We start from the raw sequence: 27,903 nt of genomic DNA on the forward strand, positions 1-27,903 counted from the left end.
CATTGTCCTTTTGATTTTCTTGATTCCATCAATCGGAACCTTTCGTGCTGTTTTTCTTATTATTATGGTGTTTAGTATTTGATTGTGCTACAACAGAGACTGATCCAGAGAAGAAAACATTCAGGTCATCAGTCTAGTAATGCTACTCCAAGTACTATGGTTCCAAGTACTGGATACAGTGACATTCCAAATATTTTGCCACCATTTTGAAATTGGATTGGGTGAACTATGTTCAATGGGATCAATCAGTCAAGATGTACATTGGTGGAAGGGGTAAATTGGGATTTCTAAAAGGAGTCTAAGCACATTACATGTTATCTCCATGCAACAATAAATCAGTAGGAATTTTTTGTTCATATCCACTGCCATGGAAATTTAGGTGAATAAAATCATCACTCCAGGCCTTGTGAGAGGGATACAAAGAAACTGTTTGAGTGAGATACTGAGGTTGATAAGGAAAGGTTCAACAAACTAGAGAAAAGGAATTAGGTGTTTGCATTTCTTGCCAGGCTGAACCCTAAGTATGATTTGACTCAAAGACAGGTACTTGGTCATGATATTGTATTCTTGTATTTAGGGGGGAGGAGAATCTAAGGGTTGCTATGAAGCTCTGCTCCAGCATGGAACACTACGCTAGCACCTTCTAAGCAAAAAGTAGCCTCAAAAAAGGATATACAGACAGATGTCAAGGAATGAGTGTGACCATTGTAGAAAACCAAGGCATATTTGTGATTCCTACTGGAAGCTAAACCTGAAGCTGAGACCTTCTGGGGTTACTAAGGGGAAAATTCAGGCATATTTGTGATTTCTACTGCTGCTCGTACTAAAAGTTAAATGCTGCCCCAGGCCAATATAGAAAATTCAGTCATCTTCTGTCTCTCTCTGACAATATGACAACCAAAACCCAAAACCTTCCCTGCTCAATGATCTTTAGACCCCAATGTCTGCTCATACTATCCAATTAAACATTCAACCCTCCAATTTTAGTCTCAAATCTACCCAGAAATCATCATATATGTAAGAAAAAGGTTTCCCAATCAGGTAGACGACTCACATCTATCTCTTCCACATGGAATTAGGGCATAGAAAAATTGCCCACTGGATAGAATCCCTCAGGATCAGATACACCTTGAATTGAAGTGAACACATGACTACCCATGAAATGACCTGACTAGAAAACCTGCTCCGTGTTTGTGTGTGCGCAGACACCAAAAATATAAAATTACTGTATGCAGTCATGAAATGAGCTAAGAGGAAGATGAAAATGATAATGTCAGGATTTACACCTATTTTTCTTTATCTGCTTTACCGAAAAAAAAAAAAAAAGAAAAGCATGACAATAGTAATGTTTCTGCAAGAAATCCAGAGAGATTAATTAGAAATTGTAGTAATAAATCAGATGACTTTACATACATTAGTGCCAGCTAAGGGTGCCACAACACGAATAACTCCATAATTCTGCTTAAGGGGCAACTCTTCTGCAAGGAGAACCCACCCAGATGTTCCTCTAGAAATTGCTAGAAAGAAAAGGTGGCGTTCTTTCCCTCTCTCAAATGCAATTTTACAAGCCACTGCATCAACTGCACACAGCATCCAAATGCAACTGTCTACAAGTGAAAGACCTGAATACAACTCTTTACAAGCTAAAAACATCTAAAAAGAGTAAAATTCCCTCAGTCCTTTTGGTTTCTAATAAGTGTAGTAGATAAAAGAAAATCTAACCTATGTTGATTTCGGTGCCAGGCTTTGGGCCCAATAAATCTAGACCTGTCGTCTTTGCTCGTGAGCTTACACAGAAATCCACTGCAGAATGGATAGGAGGTTGATCTGGTAAGGAACCTCCAATAGAAAAAATCTGAAGTTGATGACGAAGTACAAAAACCTGAATATCAAAGAACATCAGAAGTTAAAAACAGAAACATAAGATTCCAAAAAATCTTAAGGCTCAGTTTCGGAAGAGTACAAATACAAATATGTACAATGCAAAACCTTACATATTGTATTTCTAAACCTTGTAGTTGCACTGTACATATTTATATTTGTACTCTTCCCAAACTGAGCCTAAAAGAAAAAGAACAGCACTGAATAACAGTGAGAAACAATGGTTAATACAGAGAGAGAGAGAGAGAAAGAGACAGAGGTTTGGTCTAGCAAGCTTCTTGAGGAAGAGGGTAAAAATATTTCGTAAAGAAAAATAAGAAGGAAAGAGTCATCTATAATATGTTTGAAGAGAAGATCATACTAAAACAAATTAATTGGACGGTATCTATGAATATGTAAACTTTTTATCCAGATGGGTTTGGCTCGAGAGATTGGCTCAGGCCTGCAAGATGTAAATCAGTCCTCAAAAATTAGGTGTAAATTTGAAAATTAGAGAGAAAAAGGAAGAAGAAAAGTAAGAGCAGCAGTACAAGAGAAGAAGATGGCGAAAAGAGGAGGAAGAAGAAGAAAGGTTCGAATTATTCTTCCCTTTCTTCTCTAATCCTTTTTATTAAGAATTAATGTTAAGGTAATTACAAGTATGCCCTTAAGTGGGTGGCCAGCTAGGTAGTAACATAAAGAGATCAAACAAAAAGGAATAACAGACCCATTAAGAGAGGCCCATTAGCTAACAAGAAAAAGAAAAGATATTACAAGAGAAGATACTAGGACCCATTTGGCCCAGTCTCTTTACACTCCTCCTCAAGCTGAGCATAGATGTCAATCATGCCCAGCTTGCTTATATAGTGTGTCACTTTCCCTCTCGGAACTCCCTTGGTCAAGATATCAACCAATTGTTCGTCTGATGTGATGAATGGCAAACAAACTTCGTCTGATGTCATGTTGAACAGGATTTTGTGCAATATTGATAGCTGCTTGGTTGTCACAGTAGAGCATCATTGGCTTTTCGTAGTCAACCCCCGATTCTTCTAAAATGGATCGTAGCCACAGTAATTCTGACACACCATGTGCCATTGCACTGCATTCTGCTTCAGCTGAGGATCTAGCAACTACAAACTGTTTCTTACTCCTCCTATCATCAATACATCCTACCCAATCAGCATCAGTGAAAGCTTCCAGCTTCATGTGTCCATGTTTGGCAAATAGAATACCTTTCCCTGGAGTACCTTTCAAGTAACACAGAACCCTTTCTATAGTAGCTAAATGAGTATCTCTGGGAGAATGCATAAATTGACTAATAACACTTACTACATAGGAAATTTCTGGCCGAGTTGTTTTGTTGGGCCTAGTTGTTTTTTATTCTTATTTTAAGCTATTTAGTTAGGAAGTTGTTGGGCTTTAGGCCCATTAGTTTATGTTTTTAAGTTGTGATTGTTCAGCTACATTAGTAGCCGCCCTACTAAGGGCATCCTTGTAATATCTCATCCTTTAAGTTAAGTATAAATATAATGAGGGGGGCTAGGGTTAATTCAAGAATCCTGGTTGACTTCCTACTCTTTTCTCCCTCTCTTTTCTTCTCTACTACTGAAATCTTTATCTTCCTTCCCTTTTCCTTTCACAAGAAATTCAACTAAATCTACAATCAATGATTTCTACTTGGTATCAGAGCAGGCCAAAGGTTCCTTGAGTTGTTTCCTCATGCAGCCCTAGATCAACCGACTGCATGGTGATTTAAGAGGCTGGTCGAAGTTCTCAGGTAAGCCCTGTTTTTGGATTTTTTGGTGGATCTGTGTGCCCTGTAACTAGTCTAGGGTTTCTCATCAAAATCAGGAAAAACTGGAGAAAGGGGAAAAGTCCTGTTTTTGTTAGACTCTTCAATTTTGACCTAGGAAGTGGCGCCCTAATTTTTTAGGGTTCCTTGGAGTTTTCTGTAAGGGGCAGTTCAAGTCCTACCTGATTTGGAGGCTTCTAGAGAGAGCGACTGCCTCTTCTCTCTCTTCTCCCGTCCCACAGAAAAGGAATCTTTTGTGGGAAGACAGCCTAGGACACCAGAAAGGTGTTGTTGGTTCCAAAAGTGTTTCATTTGATCTTGTTACATATTTTAGTTATTTTCTTTACATTTTTTGAGAAGCATGGAGGGTTACGGAGTTGAAAATAAGCATGGGAGTGAAATGGGACTAATGGGAGGAGGTGTTGGAGACCTTTTCGGGACTAGAACCATCACTATAGTTAGGTTGGATGGTACCAATTACTTAGAATGGTCACAATCTGCAAAGATGAACATTGGTGCTCGTGGAAAATTAGGGTATATCACTGGTGAGGAAGTGAAACCCGAAACTAGCAACTCCCGATGGGTACGGGAAAATTATAAGGTGATGACTTGGTTGTGTAATTCCATGTTGCCCCATATAGGTAAAAATTTTTTATGGGCAAATACAGCTAAGGAAATATGGGATGGGGTTGTAGAAACCTATTCACAGAGGGAGAATGTTGCTAGGGCTTATCAGTTGAGAAATCAGATTATTTCTACAAGGCATGGAGATAGACCTGTTGCAGCCTATTTTTCAGCCCTTAAAATCCTGTGGCAGGAGATTGACCATTTAGAGACATTTTCTTGGGAATCCACTAAGGATGCAACTACCTATCAGAAACATCTAGAGAAGTATAGGGTGTTAGAATTTTTGCTGGCCTTAATCCTGAGTATGATATTGCAAGACAACATCTTCTTTCCAAGGACAGTGTTACTCTCTCCCAGGCATATGCCTTTGTGTCAGGGGAGGAGAGCAGTAGACTAAACACACAAGAGATACTTGCTAGAAGCTTCACCTACATCTTGTGCCAACTAGACTGAAAAATAAGAAGGGAAATGCACACATGGCAGTTACTGGTGACATTCCGGCCCCTCCTACTACAGCTGCTTTGGAGTCTGTTGCAGCTGCTGCAGTAAGGGCCGAACTTGAGAGGTATGGGCAACTTTTGAACCAACGGGATACAACCAGTTCCAGTTCAGCAGCAAGCGGACAACAAGGTACAGGTGGCACTGGTGGAGTCCACTCTACTGCCTTTGCTCACACAGGTAGTTCACACGTCACTGCAAATTATGTTTCTACTTCAGGTAAGGAGGCACCTCCTTGCATTATAGATTCTGGAGCCTCAGAGCACATGACCCATAGCTCTACTATTTTTTCTTCTTACCAACTCTATTCTGGCAGAGATAGGGTCTCCACAGCTGATGGATCCCATGTTCCTATGGCTGGGAAGGGATCTGTCAAGATTAGTGATTCTACTTCTCTATCCTCAGTCCTTCATGTTCCTAGATTGAGCACTAATTTGTTATCTGTTAGTAGTTTGATTAAGAACCTGAACTGCTCAGTAATTTTTTCTCCTAGTCATTGTATTTTGCAGGATCTGGATTCAAAGAAGACGATTGGGAGTGGTCATGAAGTGAATGGGATCTACCTCCTGGATGTTCTTCCTCTTCATCAGAGTCATCATGTCAGCAGGGATAGTGAGTCAGGGTCTGTGGGTCAAATTATGCTTTGGCATAACCGTTTGGGCCATTTAACTTTTTCTTCTTTGAGTCTTTTGTTTCCAAAACTTTTTTGAGTCTATTAGTTTGTCAAGTCTAGAGTGTGAAGGTTGTCAACTTGGAAAGCATTGTAGACATTCATTTAAACCTAGTAATAAAAGATGTTATTTTTCTTTTGATGTTATTCATTCGGATGTGTGGGGACCTTACCATGTTCCTTCTATGGGAGGCTATCGATATTCTCTTATTTGTGGATGATTTTTCACGATACTCTTGGATTTACCTAATGAGATCCTGCGATGAAGTACCATCCTTGGTGAGGCAATTTCATCAGATGGTGCTAACACAGTTTGGAACAAGAATAAAGGTGTTCAGATCAGACAATGCCAGGGAATATTTTGAAAAACACCTTGCTTCATATCAGTTAGAATATGGTGTTGTCCATCAGAGCAATTGTCCCTACAGTCCACAGCAGAATGGTGTTGCAGAAAGGAAGAACAAACACATTGTTGAGATTGCAAGAAGCATGATGAGCACATCTACAGTTCCAGTTCGGTTTTGGGGTGATGTAGTTCTCACAGTAGTATATCTGATTAACAGGGTGCCCTCTCGTATACTTGGATTCAACACCCCATTCAGTCTCCTTTTTCCTGAGGGGGAGATGTTTCATATTTCTCTCAGGGTGTTTGGGTGTGTCTGCTTTGCACATGTCCTTGGTCCTCACCGCTCAAAGCTTGATCCCAAGGCAAAGAAGTGTGTCTTCCTTGGATATGCAGAAAATCAGAAAGGGTACTGCTACTATGATTTAGTCTCTGGGAGCCGGTATGTTACCATGGATGTCACGTTTTTTGAATCCACATACTTCTTTTCAAAGAATTCTTCTTAGGGGGAGTGTTTTGGGGAAGTGAGTCAGTAGTCTATTCCTCTTCCAATTCCAGTCCCTGTGTCTACTCTTGTGTTTGACCATCCTGTGTCTACTCCTGTGCTTGACCATCTTGTGTCACCTACCTTACCACCTCCTTTGCGTCCTGCTTCTCAGCATTACTTACGACAGAGACTTCACAAGGAGGTTGATTCCACTACAGCAGAACTCACATCACTTCTTATCAATTCCTTGGAGACTCTAGATTCGGCTGACATGGATTCAGGTATTCCTCTTGGTCCCGCTACTGTTTCAGTTCCCATTGATTCTACTAACCCTGTTACAGATAACCTTGATCTTCCTATTGCTCTCAGAAAAGGGAAGAGAAAGTATATTGCTCATTGTATTTCACAGTACTTATCCTACAATGGACTTTCTCCTTCCTACCGTGTTTCTTTCCTCCCTTGACTCAGTGTGTATACCCAAGGGTGTTAGTGAGGCTCTCTCCAAACTTGAGTGGAAGACGGTTATGCAGGAAGTGATGGCAACTTTGATTAAGAATCAGACATGGGACATTGTGGATCTACCAGAAGACAAAGAAACAGTTGGATGCAGATGGGTTTACACGGTAAAATATAAGGCAGATGGAAGTATAGAAAGGTATAAGGCAAGACTTGTTGCAAAAAGGTACGCACAGACCTATGGTGTTGATTACTTGGAGACCTTTGCACCGGTTGCAAAGATGACCTCTGTTCGGATACTTCTTTCTCTTGCTGCCTCATACTCTTGGACCTTGTTTCAACTTGATGTGAAGAATGCTTTCCTAAATGGGGATCTACAAGAGGAAGTGTATATGAATCTTCCTGTTGGCTTTTACAGTGATACTGAAAAGGGAAAGGTATGCAGGCTTAAGAAGTCACTTTATGGCTTAAAACAATCTCCCAGAGCATGGTTTGACAGATTCAGAAAGGCCTTGATTGCTTTTGGATACACTCAGACTCAATCCGATCATACCTTGTTTGTGAAGCGCAAGGGATCTTTGGTGTCAGTCCTAATTGTTTATGTGGATGATATTGTTGTCACGGGGAATGACCTAAGTGAGATTGATTGTCTGAAAAGGAATCTACATAAAGAATTTGAAATTAAGGATCTTGGAGAACTGAGATACTTCCAAGGCATTGAAGTTGCAAGATCAAAACATGAAATTTTTGTCTCTCAAAGGAAGTATGTCTTGGAACTTCTTCAAGAGACAGGGAAGCTGGAACGAAGGCAATCAATACCTCTATTGATAAGAACCATAGAATCAATGCATCAGAAGGTGAACCAGTAAAGGACATTGGGAGATATCAGAGACTTGTGGGTCGATTGCTATACTTGTGTATGACAAGACCAGACATTTCCTATGCAGTAAGTGTAGTAAGTCAATACATGCATGCTCCACGAGTCCAGCATTGGGAGGCAATTGACAGGATTCTCGCTTATCTGAAGGGACACCCGAGCAGAGGCATATTGTTTACTGATCATGGACAGTTGAAACTAGAGGCTTATGCAGATGCAGATTGGGCAAAATGCCTTGACGACAGGAGATCAACTTCAAGAGTGTGCACCCTTGTTGGGGGTAACCTTGTCTCATGGAAGAGTAAGAAACAAATAGTGGTGGATAGATCAAGTGCTGAAGCTGAATATAGGGCCATGGCACATGGAGTTTCAGAACTTCTCTGGATCCGTTCCCTATTAGAAGAAATTGGTGTACAGGTAGAAGAACCTATGATGTTATACTGTGATAACCAGGCAACAATTAACATTGCCCATAACCCAGTCCAGCATGACCGAACTAAGCACATTGAAGTGGATAGACATTTTATTAGAGAAAGAGTAACTTCTGGAGAAGTTTGTCTTCCATACATTGCTTCTGATCTGCAGCTCGTGGATGTTCTCACAAAATGTGTTGCAAAGAACAAGCTGGAGCATGATCTACGCAAGTTGGGAATGTGTGACATTTACCCCCAACTTGAGGGGGAGTGTTGAGTAGCTGCCCTACTAAGTTTATGTTTTTAAGTTGTGACTGTTCAGCTACATTAGTAGCCGTCCTACTAAGGGCATCCTTGTAACATCTCATCCCTTAAGTTAAGTATAAATATAATGAGGGGTTGGTGGCTAGGGTTAATTCAAGAATCCTGGTTAACTTCCTACTCTTTTCTCCCTCTCTTTTCTTCTCTACTACTGAAATCTTTATTTTCCTCCCCTTTTCCTTTCACAAGAAATTCAACTAAATCTATAATCAGTGATTTCTACTCGAGTCATGCAAAGATATAACAACTTCCCAAGCAGTCTTTGAAACACCCCCTTATTAGATAAAAGGTCGCCATCTGTAGTAGAAAGCTTATGATTGGGATCAATAGGAGTGGAGATTGGTTTACCTCCAAGTTTACCAGTCTCGGCAAGGAGGTCAAGGACATATTTACACTGAGAAGTGAAGATACCATCCTTAGATCTAGCAACTTCAATGCCCAAAAAATACCGAAGATCTCCCAAATCTTTGATCTCAAATTCAGAGTTAAGAAATTGTAGAGAAGATGGGTCGAATGGCCCATAGGCTGTTACTCTATGTTATCTTTATGTTCTTCTCTGTAATGGGCCTTATTCTGGGCCCATACTCTTCTATGCTCTTTTTTGTAATTTCTTGTCCAACCAAGGACCTCTCTTGTAATTACTCAAAGATTAACTTAATAAAAGTGTATTAGAATGTTAGAGGGAGGTTTAGTTCGAACCTCTCATTCTCTAACCCTCCTTGCCACAACTCTCTCTCTCTCTCTCTCTCTCTCTCATTCTCTAATCTTCTCTTGTTTGTTTTTCTGGTTTTCTTGCACAGTCTCATACTTCTAGGGCTTTTTTCAACTTGGTATCAGAGCAAGCCTGAGCTTGGCGTGGCTCTCATGTGGTTATAGTCCAACCGACTGCATGAGGGTGTTCTAGGGCTAGAAGTTTAGACTCATTCACTTGATTCTTGGAGGTCATTGGAGGGTACCCAAGACTCTATTCACTTGGAGAATAGTTCGGTGACCAGGAAGAATCAGAGAGAAGGATTGTTCGGCCTGATTTGAAGCCTAAATCAGAGATTCATACAACTGTAAGTTGCTTCAGTTATTGCTGGGTTATTTTTCTGATTTGGGGAGCTGTTAAAGTACTCGAAACCCCTCTATATTTGCTCTACTGTTCAGCTGATGCTGAACTGATTTAACTCAGAGATTTCTGGGTTATTTTCTTATCTTGTTGGACTGCCAAGTGGCCGAAACTTGTTTAGACTCAGTAGTACGAGTCTCTACTTCAGTTCAGCTACTTCTTGGACCTATACAGAGTGCTCTTGAAGTGATTCCTAGTAGTTAACAGTGGGGTGTTGACTGCTGCATACATAGTGTTTGTAAAAAGGCCTCTTAAGTATTGTGGACTGTATTTTTGCTCTCTTTGGGAAATTATTGTTGGGAACCAATAATACATAGTGTTTGGAGGTCTGCTGGTTGTTTCTTGAAGGCTGAATCAGGCCTTCTTCTTCTTGAAAGAGCTGCCACCGAACTTGGTTCTCACGGCTGTCAGGACTGAACTGAGTTTGTAAATTACTGCGTTTGTTGCCAATTCAACTCATCAAATCAGTACACTAGTGGAGGCTTGTCGAAACCCTAATTGAAGTTTTTTACATAATGGACTTCTCAGATATTGAGAGCAAGAGTACTACTGAATATGGACATACTTTGGGAAACCCAACTGATTCTTTGTTGGCTGTAACCACAGTTAAACTGAATGGAACCAACTATTTGGCTTGGTCACAATCCGTAAAAATTCAAATTTGTAGTAGAGGAAAGTGGGGGTTTATCTCTGGGAGCAAGAAAGCTCCCCCAGAGGATGATCCCTCTTATGAGAAATGGGTGCAAGAGAATTACACCGTGATTGGGTGGCTTGTGAATTCAATGTAGCCACAGATTAGTCAACATTATCTTTGGATGAACTCGGCTAAGGAAATTCGGGATAGTGTTGCAGAAACCTACTCCCAGAAACTGAATGTAGCAAGAGCCTATAAACTGAGTGATGTGAAGAATCTAAGACAGGGGGAGAAATCCCTTGCGGCTTATTTCTCAACCTTGAAATCTCTATGGCAAGAAATTGATCTGATAGAGGCTGTGACATGGGATACTCCCAATGATGTAGAAACCTATAGGAAATTAGTTGAAATGAATAGGGTTTTTGAGTTCCTAACTGGGCTAAACCCTGAATATGACATCACAAAACAAAATATTCTGTGCAAGGAAAGTGTCTCATTATCACAAGCATATGCCTTAGTCAGTAGTGAAGAAAGTAGAAGACAGGTACAGGTTCAAGGAGTTGGCACTAATGCATTTGCAAATATGGGGGTTAAACCCAAAGGAGTTATAGGGGCTCCTAGTGGCACTGGAAAGACGGAGGTTGTCTATAAATATTTCAAGAAGCCGAAGCACACCAAGGACAAGTGCTGGAAATTACATCCCGGGCTTGTTCCTGTTCAATTCCAGAAGAAAAATGATAGTAGGAAGATAGGGAGTGCAAATGTAGCCACGGGTATAGATGCTGAAGTTGAGTCTGCCTGTGCATAGTTGGCAGCCATGAAAGTTGAGTATGAAAAGTTTGGAAAGATGATCAGCCATCTTGAAGGAGTGACTTCATCATCCAACCCTTCAGGAAATTCAGCCACCACTGCATTTGCTCACTCAGGTATAAGAGCTTCTGCTAACCATGCAGCTACCTCAGGTAATCCTAAGACCCCTTGGATCATAGACTCAGGTGCTTCTGATCACATAACCAACCTTTCAACTTTGTTTGTTTCATATGATTTGCTTCCTAGTCGTGACAAAATCACCTTAGCCGATGGCTCTCTTGCCTCTATTTTTGGCAAGGAAACTGTCAAGGCTACGGACTCCTTACTCCTATCTTCCACCCTTCATGTACCTAGATTAAATACTAATTTGTTATCTGTAAGTAGCTTAACCAAGTCATTGAAATGTTATGTAACATTTTTTCCCTCTCATTGTGTTTTTCAAGATCTGGAGTCTCGGAAGGTGATTGGGAGTGGCCATGAAGCGAATGGAATATACTTGCTTGACACTCCTGGACAATGCCTTGATCATCCAAAGAATGATGCCTTTGGATCTACCTTGTCAAAGTCTGTTAGTCGAATCATGTTGAGTCATTATCGTTTGGGTCATTTGCCTTTTTTTGCTTTAAGTCATCTATTTCCTGAGTTGTTTAAGGGAGTCAGCGTGTCTAGTCTTAATTGCGAGTCTTGCCAGTTATCAAAGCATTGTAGAAACAATTACCCTTTGAGCAATAAAAGATCCTCTTTTCCTTTTAATATTGTGCACTCTGATGTGTGGGGGCCTTACCACTTATCTTCTATGGGGGGCTACAGATATTTCACCCTGTTTATTGATGATTTTTCGAGATTCACTTGGATATACCTAATGAAATCTCGTAAAGAAGTTCCAAGACTTGTGAGGCAATTTCATGAATTTGTTTTAACTCAGTTTGATACCAAAATTAAGATTTTCAGATCTAACAATGCAAAAGAGTATTTTGAGAAGAGTTTATCCTTGTATCTCTTTGACATGGGAGTTATTCATCAAAGTTCCTGTGTTAGAACCACTGAACAGAATGGAGTTGTTGAAAGAAAAAATAGGCATATTGTTGAAGTTGCAAGGAGCCTTTTGTTTGCCTCACATGTTCCCACAAGATTTTGGGGTGATGCTGTTCTCACTGCTACCTATCTCATAAACCGTATGCCATCCAGGGTTCTAGGGTTTAAATCCCCCTTCAGTCTTCTTCATCCAGATAAGGATCTCTTCCCGATTCCTCTCCGTGTGTTTGGCTGCACCTGTTATGTTCACATTCCAAGTGCCTAGAGACATAAGTTTGAACCAAAAGCCCACAAATGCATCTTCCTTGGTTATTCCCCCACACAAAAGGGTTACTGTTGTTTTGATCCAAAGACTGGCACTCGATATGTCTCAATGGATGTTACCTTTGATGAACTTTCTCCTTTTTATGGGTCCTCTCAGGAAGGACATTGTCAACAGGGGGAGAGTTTGTCACAAGTGTTTCCTCTTCCTCTCCCTGTTCCAGTTGAGTCTCTTGATGAGCCTGTGTCCTCACCAAATGAATCAAGGGAGGACCAGTCACTTCATTCTTCTTGTCCTAGTACTCCTATCTCTTTACCTCCTCGTCCTACCCACAATCCCAAGGTGTATCAAAGGCAAAGGTCCAGGAATGAGCAGTTTCCCTTACAGCAGATGAGCCTCGTACACTTCCAATCACAGATGAGACAACAGGTGCTGTTTTAACCTCTTTGGAACCATCTTTCCTGGATCTTGATGTTCCTTGTTTCGACTGCTACTACAGTAGTCCGAACAGGAAGAGGAGGAGAAGAAGAAGAAGAAGAAGAAGAAGAAGAAGAAGAAGAAGAAGAAGAAGAAGAGAAGAAGAAGGGTCTGTCGAAAATCTGATGGTTAACCCATCCAGTCGACCCCCTTAATCTATATTAGATTCTAATAATGTTTACAAAGATAGAAATGCCCTTACTTAAGTGTGGGGCAGAGTAACTCTAATAACACTACCACATAAGCAAGTTACTTAACAAACAAAAGAAGACTAAACTACCCCTATTCGGCACATCTTAACACTCCCCCTCAAGCTGGAGAATATGTCATATAATCCCAGCTTGTTACATAGATAGTTCACTTTCCCTGAGCTTAGAGCCTTTGTAAACAAATCTGCCCACTGGTCATTGGAGCCCACATGTTCTGTATTTATCTCTCCAGCAAGAACCTTCTCTCTCACAAAGTGGCAATCAACCTCTATGTGCTTTGTTCTCTCATGAAAGACAGGATTGGATGAGATATGGAGTGCAACTTGGTTGTCACAGTACAATCTCATAGGTTTATCCATGTGAAACCCAATTCACAGGTAGTGTGAGCCATGGCCCTATATTCGGCTTCAACACTACTTCTTGCCACAACCGTCTGCTTTTTACTCTTCCATGTCACAAGATTTCCTCCCAAAAATGTGCAATAGCCTGTAGTAGATCTTCTGTCACTCACTGAGCCTGCCTAGTCTGCATCTGTATACCCAACTACTTCAAGTTTTCCTCCTAGTTTATACAATAGCCCACGGCCTGGAGCTCCTTTCAGATACCTCACAATTCTAAGGACTGCATCCCAGTGAGGTATACGAGGGTTCTGCATGAATTGGCTCACCACACTGACTGCAAAGGAGATGTCGGGTCTCGTGATAGTCAAATAGTTCAGCTTTCCCACTAGTCATCTATACCTTCCAGGATCTTCAAATACTTCTCCTGTATCACTGCTCAACTTAACATTTGGTTCCATAGGGGTCTCAGCCGGTTTTGCACCTAACAGTCCTATTTCTTCCAATAGATCAAGGACACATTTCCTTTGGCACAAATTCACACCTTGTTTTGACCTGGCAACCTCTATTCCCAAGAAATACTTTAATGTTCCAAGGTCCTTTGTTTGAAAATGATTTTGCAGAAATACCTTTAGTTTGCCAATCCCCAATTTATCACTACCAGTGATGACAATATCATCCACATAGACCACTAATAAAATCTTCCCAGCTTCTGAGTCATAGTTGAACACTGAGTGATCAACCTGGAATTGCTTCATTCCAAAACTCCTCACCACTTCGCTGAACTTCCCAAAACTTGGAGATTGCTTCAACCCATAAATTGCTTTCTTCAGCTTGCACACCTTACCACCCTCCCCCTGAGTAACAAACCCAGGTGGTTGCTCCATATATACCTCCTCCACTAGATCACCATGGAGGAAGGCATTCTTTATGTCAAGTTGAAGAAGAGGCCAATCATACATAACTGCCAAGGAAATTAGGACACGAACGGAACCAATTTTAGCCATCGGAAAGAATGTCTCCATGTAGTCCACACCATACAACTGTGAGTAACCTTTAGCAACAAGTCTGGCCTTCAGACGCTCCACACTACCATCTGGCAAGTATTTCACAATATACACCCATTTACAGCCCACAACATGCTTACCAGGTGGGAGAGTAGTAAGTTCCCACGTTTGAGTACGTTGAAGAATAGAAAGTTCCTCCTCCATTGCCCGCCGCCATCTAGGTGAACTAAGAGCTTCTTGAACATTATTAGGTATGGAAATAGAAGACAAAAGTGAAACAAACTGGCGATGTGAGGTAGAAAGACGAGATAATGAAACAAAATTGGAAATAGGATGGAGTGTAGAACTACGTTTACCTTTCCGTAAGGCAATGGGTAGGTCAAGGTCTGAAGGTTCAGCAATAGGAGGCATGAGAGGATCCGCAGATGAGGTAGAAGCAGGAGGGGCCGGTGTCGTTCGACGTGTATACACTTGTCGGATCGGTGGTCATTCAGTGGTGACCTGCACTGGATGAGGAGATGAGTCTACTCCAACAACAGTCTCTGGAACTGAATCACTGACAGGAAGAGGAAGAGGAGGTAAGGGTGAGGACAAGGGTGCTTCATGACTGGAGAAGAAGGGGACAAACTCAGAAAAGGTGACATCAGGGCAGACATAGCACTTTCAGGCAATGGGATTATAACACTTGTACCCTTTTTGAGTCTGAGAGTAGCCAAGGAAGATACATTTAATTGAACGTGCATCTAGCTTGTCTATTCCAGGACTCAAATTATGAACAAAGCACACACACAACCAAAGACACGAGGAGTTATGGAAACGGAGATAAAGTGGGAAACAAGATGGAGAAAAGGGACCAACCATGAAGAATTAAAGAGGGCATCTGATTAATGAGAAAACATGCAGTGAGTACAACATCACTCCAAAACCATTTAGGAACATTCATGTGGTGAAGCTTAGACCGAGCAATTTCAAGAAGATGACGATTCTTCCGTTCAGCCACCCCATTTTGTTGAGAGGTGAAAGCACACGAGGTCTGAAGATGCCATGCTGTTCTAAATACTGTTGAAATGAAGTAAGAAAGTATTCATGACCATTATCTGAACGGAGAACTTTGATCGGAACACCAAATTGTGTGCGTATTTCAGCATGGAATTTTTGAAAAATGGAAAATAATTCACTTCTTTTTTCATTAAGTAAATCCATGTCATTCTTGAACAATCATTAATAAAGGAGACAAAATACTTGTACCCATTATAAGACTCTATTTTGATTAGACACCAAACATCTGAATGAACCAAAGAAAAATGACTCAACATACGACTCTCAACTCTTGGACTGAAGGACACACGACGGTGTTTACCAAACTGACATGACTCACATTGTAAAACTGACAACCGACTCGATGATGGAACCAACATCTTGAGAACCTTGAGAGATGGATGTCCCAGTCGGAAATTCCATTGTAGAGGAGTAAGGGAAGTCTGAAGTGCAATTGAAGATCCACCACCGTCAAGGTAATACAATCCACCAGCTTCATGCCCCCCACTAATCTTCTTCCCCGTTTTGAGATCCTGAAAAACACAAGTGGAAGGAAAGAAGGTAACTGAACAGTTAAGAGCTTTGGTTATTTTACTAACAGACATAAGATTGAATGGAAACTTAGGTACATATAAAACAGATGATAAGGGGACAGAAGCCATGTCAACATTACCAACACCACAGATGGGAGATGACGACCCATTGGCAAGTGTAACAGTTTGTGATGTGGAGGTTTCAGAAAGAGAAGAGAACACACCTGGAGTCCCAGTCATATGATCTGAGGCTCTAGAGTCAATAATCCAGGAAGGAGTTTTAGATGACATGCAAGCAATACTTGATTGGGCATATGTGGCAGTGGTATGCTGTGAAGTAGTTTGAAGGAACCATTCATACTCATCACGTGGAACACTCACCATCTCCCTCCCAGAAGTAGATGTAGATGTGGGAGGTGTTCGGTTTGCCAATTTACTATCACTAATAGCAACCTCTCCTACTACAGCATGATTAGCCCATTTAGAGGGAGGGCCATGTAGGTCATAACAGAAATTCACTGTGTGTCCTTCCCTACCACAATGAGTACACTTCCTTGTAGAGTTATTTTTTCCTCTGCCACGGCCTCCCCCTGAGTCACAGCCACCCCGACCAATCATGGAATTGCCACGGCCCCCTCTGAGATGACCTCCCCCTCTTGTACTATGTCCACCACCTCTATCTGTCACAAGTGCTGATCTATCAGACTGTGTGGGGTTCTCTGTCTGTCCCAAAGAAATTCTACGAAGTGTTAAAAATACTTCCTCAAGTGTAGGGAGAGTAGAGCCCCCCAATATTTGAGCTCTAACTGGTTCATATTCCGACTTCAGCCCCACTAAAAATCTTGTAACATCTAGTTGCTCCCTTTGCTGTTGCTGAACTTGAATATCTGGAGTAAGGGGATGATAGACATTGAGTTCATTCCTTATATTCTTCATGCAGGCATAGTACTCTTCTAGTGTTTTGGTTCCTTGTTGTAAATCAAAGTACTCTTGATACAATTGATATACTCTTGTTGTGTTATCTTGTCCAAAATATAGCTTCTTAGCATGCTCCCATATATCCTTAGCCGTATCAAGAAACATGAAGTTGGCACTGATTTTGGGTTCCATACTATTCCACAACCAAGTCATGATTTGAGCATCTTCTTGTTCCCAATCATCAAACCCTGGAGAGTCAACCGGTGGCTTCTCATCTCTTACATGCTTTACTTTCTTCTTTGCCTTGAGAAAAACTTCCACAGATTTAGCCCATGGAACATAGTTCTCCCCATTTAACTTAATTGAGGTCATTTGTACCCCTAGGTAGTCGGAGGAAATTACTACACTAGGTTTCTGATCATTGTAGCCATCTCCTATTGCTGCCATTGTACTCTTTCACAGTTGCCTCTAACTTTACTTCTCAGCTACAAGCTGATTGATGTTGTTCACAGTTTGATATTTCAGCACCTATTGCAGCCTCTAAACACAACAGTGGAAGCACACACTTGTCCTTATTCACACTACTGCTGACCTCACACACTTACGTCCCACATAAGCATCAGTTTACCATTCACTAATCACAAGTAGGCCCTCTTACAACCACTCAAAACAAATTGTGCATCACAAGCACCACAACACAGTCAAATCTGCTGCACCCAGTTCAGACTTGTTTAACACACTTAAGAGGGCATTACACAACCACAAGGAGTTTGGCAAGGTCACTGCATTCTACCTTACACCACTCGGCCACTTACAGCAGCCCTACACCGTTCAACAACTTACAGCAGCCCTACACCATTCGGCTACTGCTCACACAGCCCTTCCTAGGGCAACAATGAACCTAGTTCTCTAGGTTCTAATCAATACTAACAGCTTCTTGTAGGGTTTCTACCCAGAAATATAAGTAACACTAGAAGAAGAGAGAACTGACCTTCCTTTGAGAATATCAATCAACCATTCACTGCTGAAGTCACTTTCCTTGTTGAAGAAGGTTATGTGCAGCAGAGAGACAAGCTGTAATGTTTCTGACCTAGGGTGAACCAGTTCTCTCCATTGACTGACCAGAAATGAAGGTGAAGAGTCACGAACAATGCTGAGGTGCTTTACCAACTGACGTAGGTCAGGAGCATGGCTCTGATACCATGTTTCGACTGCTGCTACAGTAGTCCGAACAGGAAGAAGAAGAAGAAGAAGAAGAAGAAGAAGAAGAAGAAGAAGAGAAGAAGAAGGGTCTGTCGAAAATCTGATGGTTAACCCATCCAGTCGACCCCCTTAATCTATATTAGATTCTAATAATGTTTACAAAGACAATGCCCTTACTTAAGTGTGGGGCAGAGTAACTCTAATAACACTGCCACATAAGCAAGTTATTTAATAAACAGAAGAAGACTAAACTACCCTTATTCGGCACATCTTAACATTCCTATTACTGTTAGGAAAGGAAAACGGAAGTGCACTGCACACTGCATTTCCAAACACCTTTCTTATGATCTACTTTCTCCTTCATACTTTGCCTATCTCTCTTCAGTTGCTTCTAACCCTATTCCTAGGTCTGTGTCAAAAGCTCTTGAGATTCCAGAATGGAGAGATGCCATGAAATCTGAAATGGATGCCCTACACAAAAATGATACTTGGGAAGTGGTGGATTTTCCTGAAGGGAAGGATCCAGTTGGTTGCAAGTGGGTCTTTACCATTAAATACCAGGCTGATGGGACTATTGAGAGGTATAAGGCCAGACTGGTTGCCAAAGGCTACACATAGACGTATGGGATTGATTACCTAGAGACCTTTGCTCATGTTGCTAAGATGACATCTGTGAGGGTTCTCTTATCTCTGGCAGCTCACTTTGATTGGCCCCTTTATCAGTTGGATGTAAAGAATGCGTTTCTGAATGGTGACTTACATGAGGAGGTCTATATGTCTCTCCCTCTAGGAATGTATGGAAGTGATATGCAAGGAAAGGTATGCAAATTGAAGAAATCTATTTATGGCCTCAAACAGTCTCCTAGAACATGGTTTGAGAAATTTAGAACAACACTTGTTAAATTTGGCTATACTTAGACACAGTCAGATCATATTCTTTTTGTGAAGAGAAGTGAATCTCTGGCAGTATATCTCATTGTGTATGTTGATGACATTGTTGTGATTGGTAATGATGCCTCAGGAATTCGCGCACTTAAGTCTTTCCTTCATACAAAATTTGAGATTAAGGATCTGGGGGAGTTGAGATATTTCCTTGGCATAGAAGTTGCTAGATCCAACGATGGGATTCTTATCTCCCAAAGGAAGTATGTCCTTGACTTGCTCTGTGAAACTGGGAAGATGGGTGCTAGACCAGCTGCAACTCCATTGATACGAGTCACAAACTTTCTGCTTCAGATGGGACATTGTTGGAAGACAAAGGGGTCTTTCAGAGACTTCTTGGGAAGCTCCTGTACCTGTGCATGACTCGGCCAGATATTGCATATGCTGTCAGTTGTATTAGCCAGTACATGCATGCCCCTCGAGATACTCATATGGCAGCTGCAGAACGAGTTTTGTGTTATTTGAAAGGCTCTCCAAGAAAAGGGATTTTGTTTACCAAGCATGGACATCTGAAACTTGAAGCCTATATTGATGCTGACTGGGCTGGAAATATTGATGACAAAAGATCTACTTCAGGGTATTGCAGTCTGGTGGTTGGTAATGTTGTCTCTTGAGGAGCAAGAAACAATCAGTTGTGGCTCGATCCTCAGCAGAAGCAGAATATAGGGCCATGGCACATGGAGTCTCTGAACTGTTGTGGCTAAGGTCATTGATGGGAGAACTCGGGATTGATTATGACAAGCCGATGATGTTGTACTGTGATAATCAGGCTGCCATCAACATTGCCCACAACCCCGTACAACATGATAGAACTAAACATATTGAGGTTGATACACTTTATTCGAGAAAGAGTCTCTTCGGGTGAAGTGTGTCTTCCATTCATTACTTCTGAAGGACAATTGGCATATTTCCTCACCAAGGATATTCCCAAGGCAAGGCTTCAACATGACATTGGCAAGCTGGGTATGATTAACATCTATTCTCAGCTTGAGGGGGAGTGTAGAGAAGATGGCCCGAATGGCCCCTAGGCTGTTACTCAATGTTATCTTTATGTTCTTCTCTGTAATGCGCCTTATTCTGGGCCCATACTCTTCTATGCTCTGTTTTGTAATTTCTTGTCCAACCAAGGACCTCTCTTGTAATTACTCAAAGATTAACTTAATAAAAGTGTATTAGAGTGTTAGAGGGAGGTTTAGTTCGAACCTCTCATTCTCAAACCCTCCTTGCCGCAGCTCTCTCTCTCTCTCTCTCATTCTCCAATCTTCTCTTGTTCGTTTTTCTGGTTTTCTTGCACAGTCCCATACTTCTAGGGCTATTTTTCAACTGGAATCTTTTTAGTTTACTGACCTCTTGAGTATCATTACCCGTGACCACAATATCATCAACATAAACTATCAAGAAGGTCACTAGAGAGCCATTTTTCTTCAAGAACAGGGTATGATCAGATTGAGTTTGTTTGTAACCAAAGGAGACAAGAGCAGCCTTGAACCTCTCAAACTAGGCCCGAGGAGACTGTTTGAGACCATAAATAGATTTCCGCAGTTTACACACCTTGGCTTGCAATTACTTCCCATACACCCCTGGAGGCAAAGACATATAGACCTCTTCATGTAGGTCTCCATTCAAGAAGGCATTTTTAACATCAAACTGGTGTAGGGGCCAATCAAAAGTAGCGGCTAGAGATAACAAAACCCGGACTAAGGTCATCTTAGATACAAGAGCAAATGTCTCAAGATAGTCAATACCATACATCTGAGTGTAGCCTTTAGCAACCAGCCTAGTCTTAAACCTCTCAATAGATCCATCAGAGTGATATTTAATGGTAAATACCTATTTACAACCCACTGGTTCCTTCCCTTCAGGCAAGTCAACAATATCCTAGGTATGGTTCTTATGCAAAGCATCCAGTTCAGTCATCATAGTTGTTTGCTGGATTATAGCAGTCGAAGAAGAAAAAAAGAAGAAGATCTGAGAGAGGTGGCCTCGACTCTTCAACTGACCCAACAAGTTTATATAGATGACTATAAAAATTACATGAACAGACTAGAAAGCCCTTGATTAGTGATGGGACACCTAGACAAATAAAACAATTAAAATATTAAACATATTTGGGCCCAATAACTTAAGAACATAAGACACAAATAAGACTAACTTAAACACTAATAACAGTCGGACCAACACTCCCCCTCAAGCTAAGCATGGATGTCAATCATGTTTAGCTTTCCAAGGAGAACTTCGTTGACGCTAGTCCTTTAGTTAACACGTCTACAATCTGCATCTCAGAAGGAGTATAAGGAATGCAGAGTTCTCTTGAGACAATTCTTTCTCTAACAAAGTGCCGGTCAATCTCAATGTGCTTCGTCCTATCATGTTGTACTGGATTATTTGCAATGTTGATGGCAGCCTTGTTGTCACAGTACAGCCTGAGAGGACACTCGACTTTTATCCCGATCTCATCAAGAAGGGTTCGAAGCCACAACAGTTCTGCAACACCATGGGCCATAGCCCTATATTCAACCTCTGCACTCGATCTGGCAACCACATTCTGCTTTTTACTTCGCCATGTAACCAGATTTACTCCAACAAACGTGCAATACCCAGAAGTAGACTTCCTGTCCCCAATAGAGCCAGCCCAATCAGCATCAGTATACGCTTCAATATAAATTTTGTTGTGTTTTCTGAACAGAATTCCTTTTCTTGGGCAAGTCTTCAAGTACCTAAGGATTCACTCCACTACTCTTTTATGAGGAATCTTTGGAGAGTGCATGAACTGGCTGAGTACATGTACAGCATAAGCAATATCCGATCGAGTGAGAGACAAATATATCAGCTTGCCTACTAGTTTTTGGTATCTCTCTCTATCAACGTAGTCCTCTCCAACTGATTCCTATAGACCATGGTTCTGCTCTATTGGAGTATCTGCTGGTCTGCACCCCATCATACCTGTCTCCCCTAGTAGGTCAAGGACATACTTTCGCTGACATATATAGATGCCCTCTTTTGATCTAGCAACTTCAATTCCAAGGAAGTATCTCAGATGGCCCAAGTCTTTGATCTCAAACTCAGAATTCAAGAATTCCTTTAATCTTTTTATCTCTTCCAGATCATCCCCTGTAATGACCATATCATCCACATAGACGATTAACACTGTAAGTCGGTTATTTTGTATCCTCATGAACAAAGTATGATCTGCACCACTTTGAGTGTATCCCACTCTTTTCATGGCCCCACAAAGTCTCTCAAACCATGCCCAAGGAGACTGCTTAAGGCTATATAATGCTTTCCTCAGTTTACATACTTTCCCATCAAAGCCATAACCTGGTGGAGGATCCATAAATACTTCTTCACGTAGATCACCATTTAGAAAAGCATTTTTTACATCCAACTGATGTAACTCCCATGAGAAATTTGCAGCCAATGACAACAAGACCCAGATTGTGTTGAGCTTCGCGACTGGAGCAAAGGTCTCTTTGTAGTCAATCCCTTCCTTTTGAGTAAACCCCTTTGCCACAAGTCTGGCCTTGAATCTTTCAATGGACCCATCCTCCCTAGGGTTTACAGTGAACACCCACTTGCATCCTACAGTGTGCTTCCCTTCTAGTAGATTCGCTAATTCCCAAGTCTTTGTTTTCATTAGGGCTTTCATTTCCTCATTCATAGCCTCTTTCCATCTTGGATCAGACACTGCTTCTGATTACCTAGTAGGAACATGCACTGAGGAGAGAGCAGACACAAAGGAATAATAATGAGGAGATAAACATGAGTAAGAGACAAATTCAGCAATGGGGTGTCGAATAGTACAAGAGCGGGTAGACTTACGAAGAGCAATAGGGAGATGCAAATCAGAAGTATGAGGAATGGGATTACCTGAAGTTGCTGAGGCAGATTGATCCGAGTCCGATTGATTGCTGCCATGAGTTGGAGGGTCTTTTTTCCTTCTGTTGTAGGTGATTCTTATATCTTTTTGTTGCTTACAGGTGTCTCCAGTTACATCTGCAACATCAAGAGTGGTAACAGGAGGAATGGGAGCCTCACTAGGTTCACCCGGGATTCTACAACTAGGAGGATCAGGAGGAGAGGATGGAAGGCCCGAGGCAAAGAGAGGCACAAAACAGGAGGGGGAAGGAGAATCCAAAGAAGAATCCTCTTCCATCCCACTAGTCTCCCCCTCACCCGGGATGCTACAACTAGGAGGATCAGGAGGAAAGGATGAAAGGCCCGAGGCAGAGAGAGGCACAAAACAGGAGGGGGAAGGAGAATCCAAAGAAGAATCCTCTTCCATCCCACTAATCTCCCCCTGAAGAGGATTCTGGGAAGAATGAAAATAGGAGTGAGACTCAAAAAATATCACATCTTTGGTGACATACTTCTTCTTGGTGATGGGGTCATAACACTTGTAACCTTTCTGGGTAAGAAAGTACCCAAGAAAGATTCCTTTTGTAGCCCTAGGATCCAACTTGGACTTCTTCGGATCCTTAACATGTATAAAGCACACACAACCAAAGACTCTAGGTGGAAGAGGAAAATCTGGAAGATTAGGGCAAAGGATAGAGAAAGGAGTTTTCATACCCAACACCTTGGATGGCATCCGATTTATCAGATATGATGCGGTAAGGATAGCTTGAGACCAGTAGTTCTTGGGCACCTTGTGCTGAAATAATAAAGCTCGAGCGGTCTCCAATAAGTGTCTATTTTTGCGCTCAGCAACCCCATTCTGTTGAGGGGTACTAACACAAGACGACTGATGTATCATGCCAGCATCTTCCATGAAGAGGTTCAAGGATCTTTCAAAATATTCCGCAGCATTGTCTGAACGGAATTGCTTAATCTTCTTGTCAAATTGAGTCTCAATCATTTTGCAAAACGCCATGGTTATCCGTGGCACTTCATCACGTCCTTTTAACAAGTAGATCCATGTGCATCATGAATAATGATCAATAAAACTGATAAAGTAACGAAAGCCATCCATAGAAACAAGGGGTGAAGGGCCCCAAACATCAGAATGAACCAAATCAAAAGGAGCTTGAATTTCAATACTAGAAATTGGATAAATAGTTCTACATTGTTTTGACAACTGACACACTTCACAAACTAAACTTTGACTCGAAATACCCTTAAATAATTCAGGAAACAGCCCTTGCAACAATGAAAAAAGTAAATGACCTAGCCTAGCATGCCACAAGTGTAACCTAGCTATTGACTCCACATTATTCTGACCACCGGTTGCAGATGATTGTAAGGCCGAACTTATATCTGCATCAAAATAGTAGAGACCTCCACACTCATGACCGCTCCTAATCGTTCTCTTCGTCAATCTGTCCTGAAAGACACAATGAGTAGGAAAGAAAGTTACACTATAGTTTAAATTCTTGGTAAGCTTCGAAACAGACAAGAGATTGGAAGTAAGATTGGGAACATGTAGAACAGATTTAAGAGAGAGGTTCTTGCTTAGGTCAACTCCCCCTTTCCCCAAGATGGTGGAGAGGGAACCATCAACAACCCTCATTTTATCTTGGCCAGACATCAATTGGTAAGAAGAAAATAAAGAGGACATGTGTGTCATGTGGTCAGTGGCACCAGAATCAATATAATCCAAGAAGTAGAGTCAATAGAACTAGTTGTACTATAAGCAGAGACAATACTTGATTTGGCAAGAAATTAGTCCTTAGATGGGTTAAGGCCCGGCTAAGAACCTCTACCTCATCAGCAGTGAAACCCAAGGATTCGGATGTGGGGAAATTAGCAGTTTGTCCCATGGGAGAAGATGCAACTGTAGATGTGTTCTTTGAGCCATCACCACTATGACTAGTAACATGATTCCTGTGAGCTTGAGAGCTGTACTCAAAGTAGAGGAGAGGAGAAGAATAGCACTGGTATGCTGTGAATGTTGAACTGAACTGCCCAGTCGACCATGCTATTATTCATATTTGAATGTAGTACAATGATACAAGTAATTACTGGAATGCCCCTGATTAGTGATGGGACACCCAGTTAACTTAAAACATTAAACAGACTTAAGCCCATTAACACAGGCCCAGTTACAGGATAACTTAAACTTAAGTATGGGCTAATAAGAACTCTTATCAGCTGAACACTCATACAAAGAGATTTCATTCTAACATTCTAACAATTCCCACTTGCTGTTTGATTCTTCTGGGGCTTCCTGTCTTTTCTTAAAGCAACTGGTTTCAGATGAGGATGAAGAACCCAACAAGTCTCTTTTACATGCCTTTCACCACCACAATGAGAGCACTTAAGATGCCTCTTGTCCGAATGCTTGCTCCCCTTTTGGTTTGAAGAAATTAGGGCTGAATGCTCAACATGTTGTTCTGCTGGCTGTGTTTGAGTGTCAACTTGCATTTCTTTCCTCCTAACCTCTTCATTCCTTACTAGGTAATAGACATGATGTAAATCTGGCAGTTCATCTCTTCCAAAAATTTGAGATCTTATGCTCTCAAACATTGGGTCTAAGCCAGCCAAGAACTTAAAAGCTCTACCCTCCTCAATCTGTTTATCATGCCTCTCCTTGTCTTTTGCATTCTCCCAATCAAGAATAAGATGGTGATCAAGTTTTTCCCATAATCCTTCTAGGGTTGCAAAATATGTTGCAACTATCATGTCTCCTTGTCTCAATGCAGCAATGTCTTGGTTCAGCCTATAAATTCTGGCATTGTTCTTTCTCTGTCCATAAGTTTTAGAGACTTTCTCCCAAATCTTAGCAACAGTCGGAAAGTGTTGAACAGTCCTGGCCACTCTTGAAGTCATCGAAGCAAGCAGCCAGGACATAACAGTAGCATTTTCCCTATGCCATACTGCATACTCCGCACTACCCACTGCAGGTTCCTTCTTCTGTCCATCTAGATAACCCGTAAGATCCCGGGAAGTAATGAAGAGCATGGCTGAAACAGACCATTCTCTGAAATTATATTCATCTAACAACACACTGGTAATCTGCAAGCTATGCAGATTTGGATTTTCCAGATTAGAAGACCTCCCACCAGGTCTGTTATCCCTAGAATACCCTTCTCCCGATATTGAAGGCATCTCCTTCCTCTTACAGTGATCACAATTGGAAAAACTCAGTATAAAGAGCACAATTTCAGACTTACCGAAGCTGTTGCAGGCCTGAAAAACCCTTGTAACAGAACTGAAATCAAGAACACTCCACTTCTGTACAGTGCTGAACTCTTCTGGACTGGACTGGACTTTGATTTCTGCTGTAATAAACTGTGACCAACTGTACGAACCAAACTAGGACTGTCAAAGTCAGCCTTTCCACCTAGATCTGTCCACACAGATCTCTCTTAGCAGCCGAATGGCTACTACCTACTGTAAGGTGTCTAGTAGGGCATCGATTTCTGGAGCAAACTCCCCTTGGGCCCTACAACCAAGGGAAACCCTAGATACAGACCCTGCTGTGCTCTACGGTCAGCCCTAGGGTTTCTTCACAGCGACAAGTCAGAAAAGAGAAAGGAAAAGAAGTCGAAGAAGAGGGAGAAGAAGAAGAAAAGAAAAAGATCTGAGAGAGGCGGCCTCGACTCTTCAGCCGACCCAACAAGTTTATATAGATGATTATAAAAATTACATGAACAGACTAGAATGTCCCTGATTAGTGATGGGACACCTAGACAAATAAAACAATTAAAACATTAAACATATTTGGGCCCAATAACTAAAGGCCCAATAACTTAAGAACATAAGACACAAATAAGACTAACTTAAACACTAATAACAGCCGAACCAACAATAACATCCCTCCATTCAGGTTTAGATAAGGCTTCCGGTACGGACCTGGGTATCACATGGGAAGAAACAAAAGCAAGAAAAGAGTAGTTGGAAGGAGAGAGAAGGCTTTAAGACAGGTGTTTGGAGATACAATGGGTTGTACACTTCTGTTTGCCCTTGCGGAGAGCAATAAGAAGGTCAAGGTCTGGGAAAGATGTAAATGGGTCAGAAGAAGGCTGACCTGTTACCTCAGTAATGATGGGAGGAGAAAGAGGCTCTTCTGTAGGAGTGGAAACAACCTGTCCATGTCTGAATCTGTGCCTTTGGTACAACCTTTGGAGAACAGGATGAGGAGGAATTATAGGAGAATGAGGTGGAGGAGGAGGAACAAGAATATCGGAGATGGGTCCAATGGGAGAAGTAGACACCTCATGAGAGGACACAAGAGGAATGGGAAGATGAACAGTTGGAGACATAGCAAAGGGCTCTTCAGATTTCTCCCCCTTAGGAGAAATACTAAAGAAAGGAGTCAACTCAGCAAATGTGACATCCCGAGATACAAAGAGGTGCCACTAACTGGATCAAAACAGCAATATCCCTTCTGTGTGGAAGCATATCCCAGAAAAACACATTTACGAGCCTTAGGTTCAAATTTGTGCCTTTAATGGCTGTGAACATGCACATAGCAAGTGCACCCAAAAACACGGAGAGGAAGAGAAAAAATATCCTCATCCAGGAAGAGAAGGCTAAAGGGGGTTTTGAAGTTAAGAACCTGGGAGGGCATACAGTTGATCAAAAAGGTAGCAGTAAGAACAACATCTCCCCAACATTTTATAGGAACATGGGATGCAAACAGTAGGGATCTGGCAACTTCAACCACATATCTGTTCTTCCTTTCCGCCACTCCGTTCTGTTGTGGAGTGTAGGAACAAGAACTTTGATGAATAACCCCAAAAGTTTCAAGATAGGCTGAGAGGGTTTTCTGGGTGAAGATGAGTTCATGAAATTTTTGCACAATAGCTGGTACTTCATCCCTGGATTTCATGAGATAAATCCAAGTGTAACGAGAGTAATCATCAATAAAAAGGATAAAGTACCTGTAACCCCCCATAGTTGGCAAATGATATGGCCCCCACACGTCAGAGTGAACAATATGAAAAGGAGAAAGAGATCTTTTATTGCTTACTGAATAAGAATGTTACAATGCTTTGCCAGTTCACACGACTCACAATGAAGACTCGATAAAGACACTCCCTTAAACATATCTGGAAACAAATGACTCAAAGAAGAAAAAGACAAATGACCAAACCGAAAGTG

The 27,903-nt window shown here is 41.5% G+C and overlaps 1 protein-coding gene across 15 annotated transcripts in view; it reads right to left on the reverse strand.

The window, feature by feature from the left end:
- Positions 1 to 27,903, reverse strand: part of LOC104611385 (CLEC16A-like protein) — a 138,195-nt gene that overhangs the window by 21,848 nt on the left and 88,444 nt on the right. For 9 of the 15 annotated variants that reach the window (XM_088893140.1, XM_088893136.1, XM_088893135.1 and 6 more), the window contains 2 exons: positions 1,723 to 1,882; positions 1,414 to 1,607 (listed from right to left, as the gene is read on the reverse strand). The exons of 2 other annotated variants lie outside the window; for them this stretch is intronic. In XM_088893140.1, coding sequence (XP_088749266.1) covers positions 1,414 to 1,607; positions 1,723 to 1,882 — 354 coding nt within the window. The remainder of the gene's footprint in view (positions 1 to 1,413; positions 1,608 to 1,722; positions 1,883 to 27,903) is intronic. 4 more of the 15 variants (XM_088893142.1, XM_010278403.3, XM_088893137.1 and 1 more) reach the window with 1 other exon arrangement.

Source organism: Nelumbo nucifera, chromosome 8 (genome assembly GCF_055504915.1).
Source record: "Nelumbo nucifera cultivar China Antique chromosome 8, China Antique-T2T, whole genome shotgun sequence".
NCBI classification, from domain to species: domain Eukaryota; kingdom Viridiplantae; phylum Streptophyta; class Magnoliopsida; order Proteales; family Nelumbonaceae; genus Nelumbo; species Nelumbo nucifera.